The sequence below is a fragment of the Lactuca serriola genome, chromosome 5 (assembly GCF_051521515.1).
Source record: "Lactuca serriola cultivar US96UC23 chromosome 5, Lser_US96UC23_V15, whole genome shotgun sequence".
Taxonomy (NCBI): domain Eukaryota; kingdom Viridiplantae; phylum Streptophyta; class Magnoliopsida; order Asterales; family Asteraceae; genus Lactuca; species Lactuca serriola.
In genome coordinates, this window is record NC_136412.1 from 311,472,310 (window position 1) to 311,498,128 (window position 25,819).

The following is a 25,819-nucleotide window of genomic DNA, read 5'->3' on the forward strand; positions in this document are numbered from 1 at the left end:
CTGCAAAAATACTCCCCTGGATTGGGATAAAATGTGCGCTCTTGGTCAATCGATCCATGATGACCCAAATAGAATCCACTTCGCGCGCTGTCCTATAGAGCTTTGTGATAAAATCCATCATGATGTCTTCCCATTTCCATACGGAAATCTCCAACGGCTGCATCTTGCCATGAGGTCGCTTATGCTCAGCCTTGACTTTCCTACAAGTCAAGCACAACTCCACAAACCATGCTATATCCGCTTCATGCAGGGCCACCAATAATCAGGGCGAAGTCCCCATATATATCTTCGTCGCCCCAAGATGAATGGAGAATCTCGACTTGTGAGCCTCCTCCATCAGAACTTGGCGCACACCACCCCAATAAGGAACCGAGACCCTCTGATGCAGAGTCAACAATCCACGACTATCATAACCAAAGGAAGCCACCTGGCCCACAATTCTCTCACACTTTAGGCGCTCCTCCTTCATAGCCTCGACCCGAGCTTCCCGAATCTGATCCAGCAACGGATTAATCACTGTCATCCTCAAACATATATCCCTGATCGGAGCTACAACCGCCTTGCGACTGCGAGCATCGGACACAACATTGGCCTTCCCCGGATGGTAAAAGATCTCACAATCATAATCCTTCACCACATCAACAAACGACGTTGTCTCGTATTTATATTCGGTTGTTCCATCAAATACCTCAGGCTCTTGTGGTCCGTGTAAATAGTACAACGAACCCCATAGTGGTAATGCCGCCAAATCTTAAGGAAAAAAACCACCGTACCCATCTCCAAATCATGCGTCTGGTAATTCGCCTCATAAGGCTTTAGCTGCCTCGAGGCGTAAGCCATCACACGCCCCCGCTGCATCAAAACTACACCCAAACCCGTGATCAAAGCATAATAATAGACCATAAAATCGTCGACACCCTCAGCCAAGGTCAGAATCCACACCTAGCACAATTGTTGCCTAAGAGTCTCAAAAGTTGCCTGCTACTCAGGCCACCAACGAAATGTCACCGACTTCTTGGTCAATCAGGTCAATGGAACAGCAATCTTGGAGAAATCCTAGATAAATCTCCGATAATAACCCGCCAAACCAATAAAAATCTAAATCTTGGATAGACACCTCGGAACCTCCCACTGCATCATGGCCTCGACCTTGGCAAGATCGACCAGAATACGCTTCTGGTTCACAAGGTGTCCCAGGAACTACACCTCGCGCAACTAGAACTCACACTTGGAGAAATTTGTGAAAAGCCTCTCTCTCCTCAATGCCTCCAGCACCTCCCTCAAGTGGTCCTCGTGTTGCTCCTTTGTTTTGGAATAAACCAATATATCATCGATAAAGACTATCATAGATCGATCCAGCATCGGTCTTCATATGTGGCTTATGAGATCAATGAATGTGGCAAGAGCATTGGTGAGCCCAAATGGCATCACCACGAACTCATAATGGCCATAGCGAATCCGAAAAGGTATCTTGTGCACATCTTCTGTGACATCCCCATTTTCACGGCCATAAAAGACCGATTTGTTTATGCTTTGTTTAAAATCAGAGTAACATTTTAAATAAAAGAGTTGCGGAATTTGTTCCCAAAACAAAATATGATAAAGATTTATCAAAGCATTTCCGTAGAAATGCATTTCATTAAAAGACTCGGGATGTCATGTTTGATACAAATCAAAAGCATAAACAATACAATATAAGCCTTACTACATTATTTCGTATTTACATGCCTATAATCCCTTATCTCTCATCCAAACATCTACACTCATGTGCCACTACCTGTAATACAAGAAACTGAGTGGGTCAAGATTAGGAGCCAGGTGAGCACATAGGGTTTTCAACCCACAATAAATAAGTTTATTATTTTCATCAACCATACAAACCCGATTACCCGTTCCTGTTATACTCACTTTACGTCCCTAAAATATCTAACATAAGGGACCTAGTCTAAGGATTTTCATCGGGGTGACAACACATGCTTCGGGGGTTCCTCAGCAATTCATGTCAAATAAGGTAACCATGTGGGGGATGGAGTACTGCTGGTGAGCACACAGTTCAAATAAACACCTACAGGTTGCGAGCCTGCTAGCGTTCCACTGGATTGTCTATAATAGATTGTGGTCATCATCTATACTCTGCTAGATGACTAGATCATCAATAACATCGAGGCCTCTCATTATTTTATCACACAACAACTATTACATCTACCCATGTTTTACCCAACACATTTTGTAGATATAAAATACATATAGAGTTTAAATCATTTAAAACATGTTTAACATCGTTCATCCAACATAGATAGCAAGTATACATATAATACGCACACATAGCACGTAATTTATATAAAATACTTCATATATATGTGTAAAATGAAAGTAACTATGCACTCACTTGTTAAGATGGTGATTCGGTACTCGGACAACACTTTGTTATCTCAAAACAATATTCCCTTGACAAAACCTAGTATCAATACCACTAGGGTTTAGTCTAACGTTAACCGCGACTAATTAATAGTCAAGCTATTATTACTATTATATAAGCATTAAACAACACTCTTATATAACTCATAATAATAGCCCAAATAATTATTTTAAGGTCCTAATAATGTTACTATAATTAATTAGAAGCTATATTAAAAATAGGGATGAGCATAACCGGGTACCTGCTTATTTTAGCCGGAACCCGAATCGCTCCCGGAACCGGCGGTTCTTAGTTTTTGGGTATTGGAACCGGAACCCCCTACACCGGTTCCTAGAAAATTGAAACCGCTCCCGGAACCGCTAGAACCGGTTCCGGTTCCGCGTACCTGGATTCTTGATAATTTACATCTTTTATGGTATACATTTCATTGAAATAAACTTTTATAAACAATAGGAGACTAGGACTGTAATATATAAAACTAAAATAATCATAAAAACTTGATCTCAAAACACCATGCCAACACAATTGAAATTTATCAAGTAATATAACAAAAGGACAATTTTCAGCAATAACAAAAGTCAAAACAGCAACAACAAAACAGCAAACATTTTTATCAAGTTTCAAAACAACACAAAAACAGCAAAAGAATCACAGCAAAACAGCCAAACAGCAACAGTAAAACAACACCAACAGCAAGCAAAAGATAGCAAAACAACACCAAACAGCAACAGCAAAATAGCAAATAGCAACAACAGGCAGCAAAAATAGCAACATCCAAACATCAAAAACAGCAACTACTAATTCCCTCCACGTGTATCTTCCATATTGCGATTGATTTCTGTAATGGAATTAAACATAAAAATTCAAATTAGAATATTAAATATTATACAAGTAAAAGAATAAATAAAAGTGTATCTTCCATATTACCTTCCTCATATTTTTCCACATCTTCCAGTAACTATTCAAGGTCAATACAAACATTTGATGCCCTCAACCAATCTTGAGTACAAATCAAAGCTTCCACCTTCTTTGGAAGCAAATTACCACGAAAGTCATCAACCACACGTCCAGATGTACTAAAAGTGGACTCACTAGCAACTGTAGAAACCTGAATGACTAGAATGTCCTTTGCCATCGATGCCAACACCTTGTATGTTGTGCATTTGTCACTCCACCACTTCAAAATATCAAATGTTTCATTATTCATTTTTTCGGGTGGAGCATCAAGATATTCGTCCAATTCATATTTTTCCATAGCATCTTCAACATCATTTTCATAAAGCTCATCAAATATTTTTCTCATTTGCTTATTCTTAACCACACCATCAAAATGTTGACCATCATTATCATTTGTATTGAAAGAACTAGAACCATCATTCTTGCCTGTTGAAGAAACATTAGAATAATGATTATACAGTTGATTCAAAACCTCAAATTCTTGAGCATATAGTTCTTCAACCTTCGTGAAGTCTAAAGGATAGATTTTTCTTAGAGAAAACTTCACAAACCTCATCTTATACCTTGGATCAAATGCAACCGAAACTAACACCATCACATTTGTTTTTCCAAAGTCTCCATAATACTTGTCAAACTTTTTCCTCATTTGATCACCCATAAGAACAATATTGATATCATCATCTTGTGTCCACTCTAACAAGGAAGCAAGTACACATAATATCTCATGATAATGCATATTAGTCGTAACATACAAAGTTCCCGACATCCTTTTCGTGGATTCAAAAAACTGCTTCAAACCGGAACCGGTGGGTATCCAGCGGTTATCGGTTTTTTAATAATGAGAATTAGAATCGGAACCGCTTAAGGGGGTTCCGAGACTTTAGGAACCGGAACCGGAACCGCCTAAGGCAGTTCCGAGGCGGTTCCGGTTCCGAAAGCAGGTACCCGCTTTCGCTGCTCATCCCTAATTAAAAATAACATAGACGTAGCTCACTTACAACGGGTTTTCTCAAAAACCGGGCTTCGCTTGGAGCAGCGTTTCCGAACCGAAAGACTCTTTTTCTCGGGGCTCCGAGAGCCTCGGGGCTTCCTTCGGGTGCTAGGGGGGTTACTAAGACTTTAGGGGGTTAGGGATCTTAGAGAGAGAAAGAATTTAGAGAGAGAAGTGGAAAATGTGTGATTTCTTTGGCAGCCCTCGCAGCCTATTTATTGGTGCGAGCCTTCGGTTGTAAGCTAGAAGTACAGCAACGCAATGTGGGGCGTAGTTCGGATACGGACACCAGCTAGCTTCGTACGAGGCACGTGGTAGGGTTTCGATGGTGCGACGTGGGCGAAGCTGGACCGAGGAAAGGTAAGGCGTATATGGCGCATTCCGAGAACGGACGTTGGCGTTTCGAGATGTGACGTGTCTTCATCCAAAGCGAGTTATGAGACCATCATCGAACGGCTGTGGTTCGGCCACGTCACCATCTTCGCAACAGGTCTCGCAAATTTACTTTTCGACTTCTAAAAATCATAACTTTCGCATACGAGCTCCATTTTCGATGTTCTTTATATCCACTCGTAGGCGGGAACGTACTCTACAACTTTCGTTTAGACTCCATCGGCTAATTTTGATTTTATTTTAAATTTATATTTTTAACAGGCCGGGACAGGATTGGTCCGTTAAAAGTCTATAACGTCTTCATCCGACTTCCATTTTCATCTGTCTTTTTATCGTTACGCTACTATTAACTAGATCTTCGATTCTCATTTAGGTTGTGTTGGCTAAAAGCCGCTCGATTCAATATTCGAACTTCGAGTTGTACATTGCTAAGCCGAAACTTCGAAAAATCATAACTACCTCATACGAAGTCAGATTTGGGCATTCTTTTTACGGACTCTCTCAGTTTAACATATTCTTTGAATCTCGTTTAGATTGCTGAGGCTAAAAGTCGTTCTATCGTAAGTTTACTATTTATGCTTCCCGGTGCCGTGTCGGTTCCGTCACAAAACTTCGACGGATCATAACTTCTTCGTTATAACTCGGATTTTGGCGTTCTTTATATGTACAGAATCCTTGTAACACATACTATAACTTGGTTAAGATTAATCCTTCTAAATAATCTTCCATAAAAAACTCATTTTTGATGCTTATTGTCTCTAAATTGACTAGCTTGAATTTGCGAGCGTTACGTCCTCATCCCTGGCTCGCATCTGATGATAGCCCGATCGCAGATCAATCTTGGAGAACCAAGATGCACCCTGAAGCTGGTCGAAAAGATCACCAATCCTCGAGGGTGGATAACGGTTCTTCACAGTTACCTTTTTCAACTCCCGTAGTCAATACACATCCTATAGGATCCGTCTTTCTTCCTCACAAAAAAAATCGGGGCTCCCCAAGGTGAACTGCTCGGTCTAATGAATCCCTTATCTAACAGCTCCTGTAGTTGTGTAGACAAATCCTGCATCTTGGGAGGGGCCAACCGATACGGTGTTTTCGTTATCGGAGCCGAACCTAGATCCAAATCGATCTTAAACTCCACCTGCCTCTCTGGTGGTACCCCAGGCAAATCCTCCAGGAATACATCCGGGTACTCCCGCATAATCGTCACATCATCCATGGTCTCCTTGCCCTTATCCCAGGTATCCATGACATATGCGACAAAACCTACACAACTCTGCTGAAGGTAGCGTCTGGCCCTCGTTGCAGAACACATAACCGGCCTACGATGTGGTCTCTCACCCTGGATCACCAACTCTCCCCCACATGGGGTCCTAACCCATACCAACTATTGCTCACAGTTAATCAATGCCCCATTGGGTCTCAACTAATCCATTCCCACGATAAACTTGTTCCTGCGCAAAGGAATGGGAACTAAATCTACTGGATACTACTCGTTGAAAAATTGAAGAGTACAATCTCGATGAACCCTCGCGACCCTGTGCGTCCTATCATCAGCAATCTCCACATCTAGAGGGCAATCCAGCTCCTCTGGAGCTCCAGCATATCTCTTGCTAAGCGCAAGAGATATGAAAGATTGGGTAGCCCCCGAATCGAATAATACCAAGGCAGAGATAACATTCACGAGGAACGATCCTAAAATGAAACACAAAAACATAAGCAGCAATTCAATATAAATAAAGAGATAAGGAGAAGATACATACCCGTCACAACGTCGGGAGCTGCACGCGCCTCCTCTGCCGTTAGCTGGAATACCCTGCTCTTCGCTGCTGGTGCATGTGTACGACCCTAACGAGCATCAGTAATCCTCAATGTTGCAGGAGCGGGTGCTGACACCGGTCCTGCCACAGCCAAACTCAGACAATGGGCCTTCTTGTGGCCCCTCTGATTGCACTGAAAGCAAATCATATCAGATACCGAAGTGACGGGGTGGTAGCAGTACAATCTTTGCTGATATGACTAGTTCGGCCGCACTTGAAGCAGCCAGAACCACTCGCCCTGCACGTTCCCTCGTGCACCTTGACGCACCTACCATAGCGGCTATGACCTGTTCGCCTTTCGTCCTGGAATCAGATACCTTGGGCCTCTTGCCCGACCTCTCAACACTCACAGCAGAATCTAGCTTCCTCTTCCTCTCCATCTACAAATCAATCTCCCTCTCTCTAGCCCTTACTATCATGTCTTCCAGGGTCATGCAGCTGGATCAGATCACAAACTACCGGATATCACTCCTATAAATCTCGTGGTATCAGGCCTTTTTCATCTCCTCGTTTGCCACATACTACAGAACCAGAAGGGCCCTCTCCCTGAACATAGCAGTGATCTCGGTCACCGTCTTAGTAGTCTGACGGAGATACTGAAACTCTCGCGCCAGCTACTGCACCTCGATCACCGGTGCAAACACGGCTCGGAACCTGGTAGAGAAATCTCCCCGGTTTATCGAATAAATAGCATCACCTCCCACATCATGCCCCCCTCCTCCCAGAAGTCACGAGCCCTGTCCTTCAGGAGGCAGGATGCTAGCCTGACCTTGTCCCCCTCGGGACAACAACTGGTACTGAAGGCATTGGCAACATCTGCCAACCACCTGTTGCTCACAATGGGGTCCCTAGCCCCATGATAGTCTGGTGCTCCACAAGCTTAAAACTCCTTGAAGTTCAGAGAGTGTGCCCCAATCAAAGCCACGATCTCAGCATGAAAAGCTCGCAATCTCTCATCAAGAAGCTCTAGAATGAGCTCCTTGACCAAGCCAAAAATCATAGGAGTCTGATCAAGGATGTTGTGTGTAATCTCAGATGAGATGAACTCCCTCGTCTGGTTATCAAGCTGTCCGACTTCAGAACCCAAGTCTGATCCCTCCCCAACATCGGAATTACCTATTGGCCTGCATACTGAAAATGGACCAATAAAATATCAGAATAAGCATCAATGTATATCGGGGAAATCATAACTATACAAGCTCCCTGGATTTATTACAGCCCTCCTTGAATCGAGTACGGATCCTCTACTTCCAGTAGTACGGGCCCATACTACCTTCCAGATCTATTCGTACTTTCCTCAATAAGTGCCTTCACTAAGCCAAGTACTTAGTTTGAGTTCAGACACACCCGAGAGTGTGCCCGAATCCCTCAAACCAAGGCTCTGATACCAAATTGAAACATCCAAAAATATGGTCCCAAACATTTTCGATTTAATATTAGATAAAATAGTGATTCCAATAACATCCAAACATCTCAATTAAAAACAAATGTATTAATTTTCATAAAATCAGAGTAAAACATCGAGTGCGGAATCCAGTGGTGTGTATGATGCAGTCATCCCGAGCTCTTCCCTCTGAAACCAGAAGTACCTGAAACATAAACTGAAAACTGTAAGCACAAAACCTAGTGAATTCCCCCAAAATATCACATACCAAACAAACAGTAGGCCCCACCGAGTCATCGGGCCCCGCCCGGTCATCGGACCCCGTCCGGTCATTGGTCCTTGCCTGGTCATCAAATGAGCTTGGAAAGCATATAAACACGTACACATATAATATACATAGCATATAAATAGTCATCGACCTCCGCCCGACATCAGACCTTAGTCCACTAGCATAAAACATAAGTGCATGCAAGAGTCAGAAAGACAACTAGCAGTCTATCAACATAACATGAACATAGGCCGGCCTTGGTGCCTTCGACCCGCTAAATCCAGTAAGGAAAATCACCTCGAATGCTGAAAGATAACTGGATAAATCGCCGGCCACATAAATTGCTCTACTCAGCCCCTAAACAGAAACAATTCCTTAGATACCGATCCATACTTGAAAACCCATAAAAGGTCAAACTTTGCCAAATTAAAAGTCAAAGTCAGAGTCAACGCTTCGAGTTGACTCAACTCGTCAAGTTATCCCACAACTCACCGAGTTTCCATAAAGCACAGAATCCCGATATATCAATCCAACTCGCCAAGTTTCCCTTTAACTCGTCGAGTCCCTCCCTAGGTCAACAGAATCGGGACAAAACCAACCCAACTCGCCGAGTTCCCTTAAGAACTCATCGAGATCTTTGATCAGCCAACCCACTTAATGCATTAAGTTGTTATTCTTCAAACCGAAGCCATATCCTTCAGAGCTAGATCGATAATACATCTAGATGGGTAAAATTTCCAACTTTACCCATTTGGAACCACCCCAAAGGCATTAAGCTCGAACCCTAATCCTAAAAGGCTTATGTCTTAATCCAAAAACCACCATATCTTCAAGATAGAGCTCATGAACATAGATCTAGGCCTTAAAGGCTAAAAGGTCATGTAAAGTCTTCAACCTTACTCATATGCATGGCCAAATGAAGCTTAAGGGACAAAATAAGGGCATAAAAGGTGCATGGAGCTCTTACGGCCATAAAGTTGGCACCTTTATGCCATGAAAGCTCCTTAAGACCTTGGATATGAAAGGGTTTGTCCAAAGGGGACATCCAACTCCCAATGACCACTTCATTTGGACAAAAACAAGCAAAAGAATAGTAAGATTAATATCTAAGTAACCACAAAGCAAGGTTGAGACTTTATATCAGAAAGATGACGAAAATGAAGCAATGATTCTGGATCAGCAACTCCTTCTTGTATCTCCAAGCTCCCTTTTCTTCCAATGGCTTCAAACATACACAACACACTCAAAAATGGCTCACAATCACTCAAAAATGGCTTAGGGTTTCGAGGTTAGGGTTTAGGATAGTGGAGGCTGGAAATGAGGCCAACTTATGGGGATTAAGTTGCTTAAATAGGGTGCAAAACCCCGAAATTAGGGTTTCATTTCTTCCAGCCAACTCATCGAGTTGAGGCATCCTAACTCATCGAGTTGGTCACTTAAAACAGGCGGTCCATAACATTTCAACACAATAAGTTGGGGGTCGAGTTGCTATACAAAATTGATTAATTTGGAATATTAAATACATACCAGGAACCAGGCGTTACAAATAGGATGCATTAGTTCTACAGGTTAATGAAGGATGTCGTTATGTCTTTGACAAGCATCACATCCTTGGTCATGCAAGAAGGCATCCTTTTTCATTGTTGGACAATATTTCTCATCCTTAATACCTTGGAGCATAAGGATCTTCCCCTGATGTGGTTTCCATAATCTCCTTTGTGTATATCTTTTAAGGATTCTACAACCTTACGATCTTCTAAGCATCTAAGGTATGGGTTTTCCATGGATTTAATTTATAGTTTTCCTTGGATCATCACAAAACGTGAGACCCTCATTTTGAATTCTCTATCACTTTTCTCTTTTCTTGGGATCATGCCATCCTAGAGATATTCCACAATGGATTGGATCCATGATTTTGAGTATTGCAGGGATCCTAAATGTTGCTTCATATGCAGCTTCGTTGTTGGTTATATTGAATTCACAACTAATTGCCTGGGATATGATGTCCCCATGTGCTGATTTTAGTATAATCCTTAGGCCTATTCCTATAAAGTTGGAAGATCCATTAGTGATGAGTGTTTATCTTCCCATGCTTTCTTCTTTTTGGAGTTCCTTACTTTCCTACTCTGCTTCAGGTTGTAGATCATCACTGAAATCATCCACAAATTCTGCTAGTACATGTGATTTTATTGCTGATCTTGGTTCACATTTGATGTCATAAGTGATTAGGATTCACAAACCACTTTGCCATCCTACCTTACATTTCTGGTTTTCACATAACATTCTTAATGGGGTAATTAGTTCTTACATGTATAGTATGTGTTTCAAAATAGTGTCTTAATTTTGTGGAAGCAAACACTAATGAAAGTATTAGTTTTTCATGATGGGAATATCCGGTCTCAGGATCCAAGAGACTTTTACTTACATAGTAGATGGGATGTTGATCTCCATTAAGATCCTTAGCTAAAACAGTATTTACAACGTTAGAGGATATTGGAAGGTATAAGAGGAGTTGCTCCTAGTGGTGTCACCAACAAGGGTGCAAAACCTAAATAACTTTTAAGTTCCTGAAAAGCATCTTCGTGATCTTTACTACACTCAAACCTTTTGTTCTTCTTCAAGATGTCATAGAAAGGTTTGCACCTTTCCGAGGATATTGAAATGAACATGTTTAGTGCTGCTATTCTTCCTGTTAGTCTCTGAATATCCTTTGATGAGAATGAGGATCTTAAATCAATGATGGCCTTTATTTTGCTCTAGACTTACTTCAATTCCTCTTTTAGTTACCATGTATCCAAGGAACTTTCCTGATCTCATTCCAAAATAGCATTTGGAAGGATTTAGCTTCATGTTGTATTCGTCTATTATGTTTAAGGCGTCTTCAAGACCCTGGAGGTGATCTTCAATGTTCTTTGATTTTACCACCATGTCATTGATGTAGACTTCATGGTACCCCCATGTTTATCCTTGAACATTCCATTAACTATCGTTTGGTATGTTGCACTTGCATTTTTAAGAACAAAGGGCATAACACGATATCAATATATACATGTTGGGGTTATGAATGCAGTATCCTATTGGTCAGATGGTTCCATTTGAATTTGTTGGAGCCCTGATGATGCATCCATGAACGTTAGCAGTTCATGGCTAACCATAGCTTCTATCATGGAATCTATGTGTGGCAGGCGGAAAGGATCCTTAGGTAAAGCCTTGTTTAGATTCGTATAGTCCACACATACTCTCTAGAGATCACATAGATTACCTTGGAGTTCATAGGAGGGGATCCTAGTTTTTCTACGATCTTATGAGGATCCTGATCCTTTAGTTTGGATCTTTCTTTTCTTCTTCCGAGGATCTCCTTAAAAAATCCTTGCTAATTAGGCAACTAATATCCTTTTTGAGGGCTATGAAATCTTCCATAATGTGACCAAAGTCCTTGTGGTATGCACATCATTTGGAATTATCTTTCCAAGTAGTGGACTTTTCTCCCTTTCTTGGCCATATTGCTTTATCACGAAGATCTTGCATAGCAAAGATCAAACCTGAAACATCCACATAAAAACATTAGTAAGTGATCTTAGGAAATTCTTCTTCATCCCCTTCATATTCAACAACATTAACCTTATGATGATCAAGTCTGGAATAAGGTTTGGATTTATAGGATCTCTAGACCGAGGAGTCGACCTTTCTATTAGGGTTGTCATATGATTTTGATAGGTTTCTCCTATTTTGGAACTCCTCGTCTTCTTCGAGCCTTATGAAACTTAGTGCTCTGCTCCAGACGTCATCCATTCTTTTGCATGGAGTCATTAAAAGGTCTTCGTAGAAATGAGAGTCTTTCTTTAAGCCTATTTTGAAGGCTTCTACGACAATTGCCATGTCAATGTTTGGGATACTCAGAGCTTCCTTGCCAAACATGTTCACGAAATCCCTGAGGGATTCGTTAGGATCCTGAACCACCCGATAGAGATCACTAGTGATCTTTTCGAATGTTCTGCTACAAGAAATGTAACATCCCAAGTTCGGAACAAGAAGTGAAGGGTGCTAAGTGTAAATAAAGGAAGGTACTCGACGAGTAGGTACACTTACTCGTTGAGTCGGAGCGGGTTTGGATTGTGAATTAAATGACCAACTCGCTGATTCAGAAGCTGGACTCGACGAGTTGGTGCTGGAATGAGAAAACCCTAATCTTAGGGTTTGCACCCTATTTAAAGGACTTTATGTCCCTCTCCCAGCCTCCTAATCCCCCAGAGAGTTCTAGAAAACCCTAAATTCGTGTGAGGCTTCATTGTTGAGGAAATTGGGGCTTGGAAGAGGAAATTGGTGGAAGGAGCTTGAGAAATTAGAAGCTAGCATCAAGGGGCTTGTATAGATCTGGGATCTACATCAGTTTTGGGCACATCTCTAAGGTAAGGAGCCCTTATCTTGAGATATTTCCTTTTTGGTTCATCCTTGGTGGTTGTTTTGGGAGTTCTTTAACTTGTTTGAGATCTATTTCAGGTTTGGAGTTCAGATCTAGGCTTGTGATGGTCCATAATGTCATAAAGTTTTTGTTTAAGAGTTGTTGGTGAAGCCCCTTAGTCCTTAACCCTAGCCATAGTGTGTTTTGGGCCTATATCTCTTTGTTCTCACGTAAAGTTTGCAACTTTATGTGAGGGCTAGATTGTAGAAGGGTGGATCTATGATTTGGAGCCCCTGCATGGCTCGAAAAGCCTCTAAATGGATTGAGAACTGGAGAGACTCGGCGGGTCACATGGGTGTACTCGACGAGTTGTATGAACATGTGCATGGACTCGACGAGTTGGAAGAACAACTCGGAAAGTCTGTTGAAGATTTCCTTGGACTCGGCGAGTCGAGTCGCAGAACCACAACCTCTTTTGGTTAAAGCCTTGGATTAAGTGAGTCGGTCGGCGACTCAGTGAGTCGGACATGATGGGACTCAGAGATCGTTGGACTCGGCGAGTCTTGGGCGACTCGGCGAGTTAAGTTGTGTTATGAGAATTTTCTGGGAATGGGAACTCGGCGAGTCGGCGCGTTGACTCGGCGAGTAGAAGCAACTAGGAAGGTTGACTTTGACTGAGGACTTTGACTTTGACCAAGAGTTGACCAATTTGACTTCCAAGGGTATTTTGGGTATTTGTGGAATTGGTTCTTTGGTAGTGTTCTGTGGTGAAGATCGTGTCGGTGGTCGGAGCAGAATGGTCTTATCTTTCCAGTCGGCAATTGCAGGTGAGTTATCCTCACTATATCGACAGGGTCTACGACACCAAGGCCGGCCCTTTAACGGATGGAAATTCGGGTATTGTTTGTTATGTTATTGCTTTGCTAGATCTGCATCCTGGTATTTAGGATGGTGTTATGTTAGTGACCTGTTTAACGTCGGTACCCGGTATATAGGGTGATGTTATGCTAGTGACCGGTTAGGTCGGAATCCTAGTTAGGATGTTGATATGCTATGTGATCTATTAGACTATTTGTCTGGATAAGGATTTGTTATGTGATTAATTGTTCGATGTGCACATGGTGTTTTGACGGGGGTTGGGTTGAGGTGGGTCCTGCTTTCTGTTGTAGGCCAACATACCCAGGGCGGACCGAATATCCCGAAGGCCCAACGAGCGGGTGGACTGAAGGCCCGGTGCGGGCGGACCAGTCACACAGTAGACCTGATCTGCATGGTTGTTATGTATTGTGATATGATATGAGTATGGTTATATGTGGTTGGTATTTTGGGGGTAACTCACTAAGCTCTCGGGCTTACAGTTCAGTGTTTTGTTTCAGGTACTTCAGGAGATCGTGACAAGGCGAAGGCGTGATCGTACTGCTCCTCATGATTTATGATTATTGTGATATGGTTCTAGGGAAATACTCTAATGTTTAAAGTATGTTGAAAACAAATGTATGAACTTAATGGTTTTGAACGAATTAAAATGTTTTAATTTGACTCAAATTTTATGGTCGTTACAAGAAAATTGGTTGTTAAAAATATTAAATAAATTTGAAAACGAAGTAATAGAGTGAGGATGAACATTTAGCAACCATTTCAAGGCTAATCCTATGAGGTTCGAACCAAAACCCTTGCATAGGCAAGCTTCCTTCAAATGTGTGGGAATGGGGATGATCTTCATTCTTTCCATGTATTGTGCCACATGTTCTTCTGGATCTATAGCCCCATCATGTAATGTCCTTTATTTTCATTTTTAATATAAGCAAACACTCAGTTATCCTTTATTCAAACATTTAAAACGTATTTCAAAACAAAACAATCATCATAGTACATTCCCAAAATCACAAGTTTGCAGAAAACACGGGTGTATGCGCTACGATCAAGCCGAGCCCTTCCCTTTTGAACTAGAAGTACCTAAAACCATAAATAATAACTGTAAGCACAAAGCTTAGTGAGTTCCCCAAATACCAAATACCATACATAGCATACGAGCTAAACATAACATGCATATCCAACATTCAACAGGAGGTGCTATGTGCCAACCATAGTCTTGCCATTATGCCACGAGCTGTATCATGGTCTTTCCTTTCCAAGTCGAGGACCAAAACCCGGGGTCTTACAAACAAGTTCCAAGAGCCACCTCCTGGTCTTCCATGCAAGCATCACAAAGACAACTAGTATATAATCTACAACTACTTAACTACTTAACTATCATAGTCCAAACTCTGGTTTTGCATATAGATCTGTCAGGAGCCACCTCCTGGTCTTTCATGCAAATTCCAAGGACCATCCCCTGGTCTTCCTATAATACATAAACCAAATGCGTCAGCATTGGTGTCTTTGACCCATAGCACAATGAGGAGCCTCACCTCGACATCTGAACCCACGAATAAATCTCTTACTGCTGATCTGCTAAAATCCACGTCCTATCAAACAAATAACACCCAATTAACAATTGGTTTCCAATCCAATCTAACAATCCATATATGGGGTAAATAACCATTTTACCCCTCACCTAGTTTGGTCCAAGACTAGGGTCCACACTCGCAATCATTAATGCCCACAAACCAATAATCATCCAAAGCCCACTTATGGCCTAATTTTCCAAATTGGGCCCAAACTCTTATATGGTCTTTACCCTAAAGCCCATTAACTTTTCCCTAATCCAAAACACATATTCTCAGATGATCCAACAAAGCCCCAAGCAACCAAGCCCAAAATATAGCCCAAACTGAAGCCCAAACATACAAGGCCCAATCAGACCGAGTACATGAGGCGTACAAGCATGTACATGTAGTGTACTCACTTGGAGGCTTGTACGCTAAGCATACCTGCTTGTACACCCAACATACTCACCCTATCCAACCCAAACTTGATTTTTCACTTAATCCATTAAGATAAAGCTCCAAAACACATATTGACCTCCTTGAGTTGGATTATCACGTAAAGTTGCCAACTTTACGTCCATACATGGCTAAATGAAGCTCTTAAGCTTAAAAGGAACTTAATAGATGACTTAAAGCATGCATGAAACAAATCTTCCCATAAAGCTTGCACCCTTATGTTCAAGGATACCAAAACAAACTCAGATCTGAAAGAACAAACCCTAAAACAACCTAACTCATCCATAGACCCAAAAAGGAGACCAAAATCATAAAAAACCAATCATGAAGAGATCTAGACATAAACAAGTCAAGATGCAAACTTGCTACCTGAAAATGCTTCCCCACAAGATGATGATTCTGGATCTAAAGCCTTTCCACTAAGCAAAACAACTTCAAGCTTCTCTTCTTTCCTTCATAAGGGAAAAATATGCACCAAAGCCTTCAAATAGCTCAGGAACACCTCCAAGAGGCTACAAGGTTGATTTAGGGTTCTTAGGGTATGGAGGCTAGCTTAGAAATGAACCAAAGGGACTAACATAAAGCTTATATATGGTACAACACTAAATATTATGGTTTCATACTAACCCTCGTACGCCAGCGTACTCCTCGTACGCCCAACATACGAGGTCTCACACCCCGATCCCAACCTCGCATTACGCTAAGCGTACTCCTCATTATGCATGGCATAACTCCTTTTGCATTAGTACGCCCCGCGTACTCGCTTGGTACGCCCCGCGTACTAGGGTTTTCCCTTAAACCCTAACTTATTCTGAAGGCCATAACCTCATTGATACAACTCAGATTCTTACCATCCTTATATACATGAAAAGGTATTGAGAAACTCTACACTTTTATCAACTCAAACTTGCCATACAAATCCCTAAACGGAAATCCAATTTCAATAAAATCCCGTTGCCATTACCAAAACACCCCTTGGCTCCAAAACCAAATCTGAATGCCCGAAACATCTATATTTCATCACCCACACCCAAATGGGTAACGATTTGGAACAGGGCGTTACACATTGTAAGGCTTCATGCTGGGAGTTTAGAAGTGCTTTGTGACTTCGGTGTCAGCAATCGTAGGAGCAAATCTTGAGATCCTGTGGCTTGTTGGGGAAACTTACAGTATAGGTTGGACTACTCCGAGCACACTTGAGATCATCTATCTTAACTGCTGAAGTTCTTTGGTTATGACTGGGATCACTCTTGCATCAATATCAATAGATTTAGTAGTAAAAGTATTATTATTCACAAAGTTACCAAGATCCTTGTTTTTGGGAGTGACGAAAGTTTCTTCGCGATCCTAAATCACATGAGCTTGCTCTTTTGGAGCTACACCCCAAGCAGGAGCAAGGCTGTTGTTGAGGATCCTATCTCCTGGCGGTTTCCTAAGGATCCTATATTGTCAAAGTTTAGTATCTTGGGCTGCAAGATCGAGGATGCTGATTCTTAGGGTGGATCTCATCCCTCATTCTCTCTATTTCCATGAATAATGTCCTGTTGTCCTCCTGATGTTGAGTGACTTGTCATTCCAATCTCTTCATCATAGCAAAGAGCTCATTATTAGAAATTAGTACATGAGGATCCTGAAACCCTAGGGTAGTGATCGGAGAGGTGTTTTTCTTCGGTGCCATAGAAGCCTTCTTGGGAGCTCCGCTTGGAGGTGGTGGAAGGTTTTTTTAACGAAGTAGGTGGAATGGAGGAAGAGGATAAGGTTGGTTTGGTAAACATGATTTTTGAACAATTTTGAACACCATGGCCCCACGGTGGGTGCCAAATTGTTTTGGTCGAAAACTGATCAAGTATAATTCTACCAAATTATATGAGAGGTTGTGGTGTTAGGATAATGTAAGTGCAAAATAATAATCAAAGTGAGACAAGTGAGATACAAGGAAATCCCTTGATACTTTATAGGATCTCCGGCATAAAACCTTGGGAGGTAATAATGGTCACTTTCCTTGTTGCTTTTTATTGATTTTAATCTGAGCTTACAGAGATGATGAAGATAATACGAATACAAGTTTAATGGTAGAGCTAATTGTGTGTAGTGTGCGATTTACAGGTGTTATCTATAGTCTAAGATAATCAGCAAGAAGTCTGATATTTCAGGGATCATCCTTGAACAAATATTTTCATGTTGTTTGACTTGGTATTCCCGAGTCTTAAGCTTGGTTGAAGTGATTCTCCATTGCGAATGAGTCTAGTATTTACAAATTATGCACACATGAGAAAAAGAAAGATATGTTTAACCATTATAAGTGTTAGGAAATATTAGTGATAATAATGAAGATCCTATAATATTTTTAAGGATCTTGAGGCTTCAGGAATATTAAGGATCCTGAATATGATTCTGGGATCCTGCCCATAACAATAAATATAACATATTTTAGGCATTTCGGTCCCTTTTTATGGTTTTAATGGATATAGATAGAAGAACTTTTAATAAGGCTTGTAACTTTATCAATCCTATGTGTCCCTAGAGTGTTTCATTGTTTAGATCTAAAGCCAAAGTGTGATTTGAGGCCATGCAAGGAATCAAGGTCATATTTTTCCCTTTTTACCTAAAATTGAGTAGAACTTGCATGGAGTGTGTAGGGTCATAAAATTATGGTTTTTACAACTCATCTTAGCATGATTAAGCCTTCTAGGGAGCCTGAGCTTTGGTTTTAGCAGATTAATACTTAATGAAGGATTTAACTTTCCATATGGACCACGGTGTAACCAGGGGCTGGCCATGGCATGGTGATCAATTGACCCGCGAATCATTTGTTTTCACATCAACACGACATGACCACAGGTTGGCCACGTCGCGGTGGCTATAGATTTGACTTTAATCGTTGACTTTTGACTAGGTTTAACTTTGGGTCAAACTTTAGGGTTTTAAGTCATAGGCTGAGGTTTGACCTTTGAAGACCTCTTTAGGTGATTGTTTTTCTGCCTTCACATGTTGTGAGTTGTAGATGTTTTTGCTTTGTCTATGAGAAGAGTTTTCTCCTTGTGTTGCTTATATCATATGATGTATGTGAGCTGCTGATAGCTTGGGGTTGTTGATAACCCAAATGGTTGTATGTAAGCTGTTAATAGCTCATGTTGTTGATAACCCAAATGAATATATATAAGTTTTTGATAGCTCGGGGTTAATGATAACCCATAGCTATTTTATATATTTGGTTGTGTTGTTTTGTATGTGATACTTTGGGGAACTCACTTAGCTTTGGTTTATAGTTTTCAGGTACTTCTAAGGACCGGGAAAAAGTGAATGAGTGATTGTACACATTATTCATTAATCTTCATGATTTTGGGAGATGTTATATTTTAATACTCTGATTTTGGTTCTATACTTGTGAAATTGTTATTCTGGTGGTATTTGATTTTATGAAAATGTCTTTTATTCTTTCTTACAAAAATTACCATGATTTTTAGGACATTACTTGAACTTGCATTACCTTGAAGAAGAAGTAACGTTGCTTGAACATTTGTTGTCATAACACCAGTGTTATGCACACTAGATGAAAATGGAATTTCTACTTAATGATGAAGATAAAACGTGAGTGTTACACAAATATTTGTTAGGCACAAACTCTAAACTTTATATTGAATCCATTTTCAAAGGGTAAAAGTTTAAAAGAGGATTGATTAGTTTTTAGTAAAATTATAAGGAAAATTGAAATGTTATTTATATATTTATATTTAAATTTAGAATTTTCTAAACTCGCCATTATGGGGTGGAATGATTTTCTAGACGTCGGAGAGAGTGGGTGTGTGGAGGATGTTTGGGGAAACCTTACCGAAAATGTCTATCAATGTTCAGAACACACCTCCTCCTGAGGTGGTATTCCCGACTATACCAAGGCTCCCAAAACCATTCTTGAACCCTTCCCAAATGGATACCGTGCCTGCTAATAGATTACTAGGACCAATTAGGGACAAACATTCTTGTTTTGTTAATAAAATGTGTAAATTAATTGGTGATTAAAGATATACAAAATATATTTTTTGGCCAAAATTGGTGTTAACCTATTCATGAACACTTAAGATGGCAGTGATAACACAAATCAGCATGGCAGTTTGCGACGTATCATTGTCACAAGTGGATGTTAATACATTAATACATATCATTGTCACAAGTGAATTCATAGTACGTTGTCTAGAAAACAATTAATATCTTTGGGCGTATACGTGATGATGCATGCTAGGATGCTTTGTTGATGTTAATACATTAACAATGATTAGTTTATGTTATGTTTGGCAGCTAGATTTTGAGGGTTTTTAGTTTTTTTGAAAATTCTAAAATAAAAAAAATAAAAAAAAGATTATATATAATTTTACAATTCTCAAAAGATTCTAACGATTTTGCTTCCAACTTTTAACTAATAGCTAATTTTTCCAAACATATTCAATATAATAGAGGACAAACTCAACTCCCACATCAAAGAACTAGACCGCACCCAAAGCTAAAGTGATCAAATATGGAACAAAATAGGTTAACAAGGATCATCTTGGCAAATGATCACTTTAGGGTGGACGAAGTCACTCTAAACCCCACGATATATGTAGTTTGAAGAGGGTGTTGTTTTCCCTCCCAACCGAAGAATCAAACCGACACCATAATCGATTAGAACCGTATAGGGGTACTCTATTGGGTTCTCAGTTTCTTAGATTTTCATTTTATCCGTTTCTGGTTTTTTCGGTTTTAGGTCGAAACCGATCTCAACCAATACAAAAGAAACTAAACAGAAAAAACCGAAACCAATTCGAAATGCATAAGGTATTTTAGGGTATGTTTGGTTGTGAAAAAAGTTTCAGATTTTTAGAAAAAACTCATCGATTTTAACCAACCATGTTTTCTAAAATTTTTATTAAAAATTAAAAATACACTCTTAATTCTATTTTCTCTTAATGAAAACAGTTTTGCACAGGAGTCTTTTCTTGAATTTCCACTCGGGTTCCGAAACCCATCTGATCCTAACTCTATTCAATGGACTCCATATACCCTACTAAGCGTGGTGCAACGAAGTCCACATAACACCTACTCAATCCTCACCGCTTGTTCAGTTGTTCGTAGGTATTTACCTCCTTAACCCCCAAATAAAACACCTACAAACGATTGCTTGATTGCTTCCATATCTCCCTTTGCAAACACCAACAAATATCTTGGCAAATATGGGTATGGTTTTTGGTAAACTCAGGGTGGAAACACCGAAATTCGAAGTGGTAAAATCGACAGCCGACTACGAGATACGTCAATACCCACCAACGGTGGTGGCAGAGATCACCTACGACCCAACTCAATTCAAAGGGGACAAAGACGCTGGGTTTTCGATTCTAGCCAAGTACATCGGCGTATTTGGCAACCCACAGAACACGAAGCCGGAAAAGATCGCGATGACTTCACCAGTAATAACGAAGGCGGAAAAGATAGGGATGACTTCGCCGGTTGTGACAAAGGGAAACGTAGGAAGGGTGACGATGCAGTTCACGCTGCCGGAGAAGTACAAAAAGGCGGAGGAGGCGCCGATGCCCGTAGATGAGAGGGTGGTGATAACGGAGGAGGGAGAGAAGAAATATGCTGTGGTGGGGTTTAATGGGGTGGCGACGGAGGGAGTTGTAACGGAGAAGTTGGAGAAGTTGAAGAAGGACTTGGAGAGAGATGGGTTTAAGATTGCAGGGGAGCATGTATTGGGAAGGTACAATCCGCCGTGGACTTTGCCTTATTTTAGGACCAATGAAGTTATGGTTCCGGTAGAATAAAGTTGTGTAACTATTTTGGTTGGTAAAACTATACTTGTTGCTATTTTATTACCAATAAATATAGAAAGTATGAATGATATAAAATTACCACAATTTGTTATGGGGAAGTTTCCTTACTTTTTGTAGGTCATATTCTGGTTTTCCTCATTTTTTTTTCCTCACCAAAAACTCAAGAAATGAGTGGGAAACCTTTCTCTCACTTTTTTTTATTAAATAAGATTAATTTTTTTGTTATGAATTATAATTTTTAAATTAATACTAAACATAAAATTTAATTAAAAATAAAAAACATTTCATTAATTAAAATAAAACTTACATTAAACTTAAAATTTAAAAAAGTAGAAAATAAAAAAAAAATAAAGAAAAAACGCACACAAACTAAAAATCAAACAAACCAACAACAATCTATGGAAAATATTTTTTCATAATTTTTTCCTTCTTCTTTATCACGAGCTCGAGAGCCGGTCCCGAGAAATGATCGACATTTTCCATCAAAAACTTAATGTCCTCTATTTCTTGTCTCTCTGCCCACTCATTTTTCCTTCCTTCTTCTTTTTCTTTGTCGAAAGCCAAACGTTCAGAAAAATTTATATTATATCGATCAAACGACGATTATCTTCCGCATTTCGTCAATGTTCACGCTGAAATCAGATGCACTCGAAGAAGTCTCTTTTCCTTTTCTCGTCGCTTTGTCCCTACTCATTGGGCGGACAATTTCTTCTAGCTCGAGTTCGTCGTCCTTATTTAAATCTAGACCGGCCCGAACATCGGAGGAGGTTATATAACCACTAGAGTCCATTTTCGTTCGCTTTGATTGTTAGACTACAAAAATAAAATCTTGCTCGTATTTTTTCCACCTAGGACTTCGGACCAATAATTTCCAACAATCGTGCCACTTGAATGGTTTTCCGACTTCCTCAAGGCAAAACTGCAATGCGTCTTGAAGTATTTCTTCGTCGCCTTGGCCGCTTTTTCGTTGGGTTTTAGGTTGTTGTACAACCCGTTTATTTTTAAAACCCCCTTTGCTATTTCTTGAAACTTCGAATTAAGTTGATGTTTCGTACGATAGTCGTCACATTTTCCTAGCTCCTCTCGAAATCATTGTAAAATGCAAAACCAAAAATGGTCTCCCGGTCGTGCGTTTCCCTGAATTGAATCTTCAGAAATATCAACCCAAGCTTTGACCAAAACTAGCTCTTCGTGTGGAACCCATGTTGTCGGCTTTTGTCTTCCCGGTTGTGCGACACCCTCGCGCGCTTGTTTTTTTCTCTTTACGTCTTTGTGGTGGTGGTGTTGGTTGAGTTTCGGGAACCATGTCTTCTTCTTCCGCGTCATCTGATTCATCGACAAGTCGGTGTTGTTGTTGGGTTTGGGTTTGAGTTTCAGTTTGAGTTTGGGGTTGAGGTTGATTTGGCGATTGTTGATCCGGAAACACAACAAAGTTTGAAAACATTTGCGAGGGAACATTTGGAACTTGCATCGGGTAATATTGGCCAACATTTTGATATTGTAATTGTAGTGAGGATTGAATGGGAGCATCGAGTTGGGGGCGGTAAACTCCTTGCGGGGATGAATCGATAGCAAAAATGTTTCGAGGAGAGATGTTTATACTCGAACCATGACTTTTTTTTTTTTGGATTGGAAGTTGGGATTTGATTGTCGGAATTCATTTTTTTTTGTTGATATAAAGTAGAGAGAATAGAGGGTAGTGTGATGTTTGATGTTATATGTATGTATTTATAGGAGTGGAAAAAAGATAAAAAAAACAAAAAAAAACCCACAATTAGCCGTTGCAGCCAAAAAAAAAATTTACATTTTTACCGTTGATTAACGGTTCTTTTTCAAAAAAAAAAAATCCCAGCCAATCGCTGAGAGAGAGAGAGAGAGAGAGAGAGAGAGAGAGAGAGAGAGAGAGAGAGAGAGAGAGAGAGAGAGAGAGAGAGAGAGAGAGAGAGAGAGAGAGAGAGAGAGAGAGAGAGAGGCTCCCCTCTCCGTTTCCCGCACAACGCTTCCCCGCACCGACGGTGCGGTATTCCGTCGGAAAGGAAGTTTCCCGCTGCCGTTCCCCGCACCCGCTTCTTCCGGCCTAAGCAATGTATTTATTTTAATGCATCATTTCATCGATTGATTATAGTTTGTAGCTTTGTATTATATTACGGTGTTGCTTAAAAAAACCCACTTTAGTTTGTAACTTTATATTATATTATGAGTATCACTTTATATTATATTATGAGTATCGCTTAAAAAACCCACTTTAGTTTGTAACTTTGAATTATATTGAGTGTTGTGAGTCAACAACACACACCCATACATCCACGTATACATAGGATTCATTTAAGACTTCCAATCTCTATACACATGTAGTTCACAGACAAAGATTCCCGATCTCTATACGTATGTAGTATAGAGACTCCTTTTGTACAGTTGTTTTTTTGTAGTTATATATAGTTTGCTTCTTTATATTTTCTATTATATAAGTAACTCATTCGAGTTACTCATATACAATTAGGGGTGCAAGTCGAAAAATCGTGTTATGTTTTTGTTTGGCACGACATAACACAATAATGTTTTATTTAACACGAACACGACACGATATCATGAGCGGTCCACACATATATGGGGCCTAGGCAAAAAGAAAAAAAAAAATGTCTCTCAAAGACAAATATAATAAAGATTCAAAAACATATCATTTATTCTTCATTATAGATGTGTTCACTTGGCAATAATAAACAAGTCAAATTGTTTATCCTTTGAGTTAATTTGAGTTTGAACCAACTTTAGGCTCTAAAAATCATTTAGGTAATATATATATATATATATATATATATATATATATATATATATATATATATATATATATATATATATCCGGTAAGAAATTTTTTTTGGTAGGAAGGTAAGAAATTTTTTTTCGACTTATTTTTTTGGCGAAAAAAAAACAAATGAATTACCAAATGAATCGATAATAACATGATTCATCAAAAAAAATCCCGAAAAAACATTTCGATGATTCATTTTTATGATGATTTTGATGATATTCACTAAAATTGTTATAAAAGTGAATTTTTTTCATTATTTACCAAAAAATGAATCATGAAAGTGTTTTTTTAAGAATTTTTTCTTGTGAATCATCTTACTTTTGAATCATCTAATGATTCATTTCAATTTTTGCTAAGAAAATATGCATATAAAAAAATTTCTTACCTTCCTACCAAAACTTTCCTTCTTATTTGATCTTGACTCTCTCTCTCTCTCTCTCTCTATATATATATATATATATATATATATATATATATATATATATATATATATATATATATATACACACACACACACACACACTACATAGCCTAAAACGTTTGGTCCCCCTGGAGATGTAGTCCCTGGACGGTTGTCCGGGTTGCCTACCGTCTGAACCGGCCCTACACGATACAATGTTATCTTTTTTTTAACTAGCACAAAAACGAACCAATTAAAAACAAAAAACAATATGTGACATGACAAAAATAACTTAAAATAACAATTATTTTATTTAATTAATACTTAATCATACATAACACGACAAATACGAAAAATACAACAAACAATGCTAAGTTGTGATCTTAAAGCCTTTGTGAATAAGTCAACAACCTAGTTTGTCATGTCAACATGAATGGGTTTGATTTCCTATGACTCAACACATTCATGAACAAAGTAGCAATCCATTTCAACATGTTTTGTTCTTTCATGGAAGACGGGGTTATTGTTGATATGTCTTGCAGTCTGGTTGTCACAAAATAAAGATGTAAGTTCAACATGAGGTGCTTCTAAGTCTTTCAATAGTCAACACATCCATAGAGTTTCACTAACAAAAGTAGCCATGGCTCTATATTCCACATCTGCTGAAGTGTAACATTCGGAATGCATGTATTTACCCTTTAACCCTTGGAAGGAAAGTTACTTTGCAAAGGAGGTCCCTACATACGTTGGGCGTACATATGCATACGCTTAACATACTAGGATGGTTTGGACGGGGACATGCACCACGTACGCGGGGCGTATGTGGCTTAAGAAAAAACCCTAATTTTAGGGCATGAACCCTATTTAAGCACTCTTATGTCATTTGGACCTAACCCTAAATAGCCTCTACTGCCTCTTATCGTCCCTAAACCCTAGTTTGCAAGTGAATGTGATCCTTGAGCTTAAAAAGTGATTTTGGTGGCCGGTGTAGTGTGTTTGCAAGAAGAAGAAGAAGGTGCTGAGTAAGTCTTAGACGTGGTTGAGCTTCGAGATCCTGCATCCACTTCATCTTAGGGAACTTTTGGAGGTAAAAAGTCCAGACCTTGCTTATCATTTTGCTAATTTGAGTTAGGGTTTGTTAATAAGTCCATTTTTGGTCCATGGATCCTCTCTTGTGAGCTTGAGCAACTCTAGAGGTTAGAAATGTTCAATCTGAGTTCCTTTAGCATGTTAAACGCATAAAAATGCTAACTTGATGGTTGTTATGGCACCATGCATGAGTTTAA

At 39.7% G+C, this 25,819-nt stretch overlaps 1 protein-coding gene across 1 annotated transcript; it reads left to right on the forward strand.

The window, feature by feature from the left end:
* Positions 1-20,608: 20,608 nt before the first annotated feature.
* On the forward strand, positions 20,609-21,414 carry SOUL-1 (SOUL heme-binding family protein). Its single transcript, XM_079003211.1, has one exon. The coding sequence runs from the start codon at positions 20,727-20,729 to the stop codon at positions 21,312-21,314; it is 588 nt and encodes a 195-aa protein (XP_078859337.1). The 5' UTR covers positions 20,609-20,726; the 3' UTR covers positions 21,315-21,414.
* The last annotated feature ends 4,405 nt before the right edge of the window (positions 21,415-25,819 follow it).

Coding starts and splice junctions, on each gene's coding strand:
- SOUL-1 (XM_079003211.1), top strand. CDS start 20,727: ATGGGTATGGTTTTTGGTAAACTCAGGGTGGAAACACCGAAATTCGAA.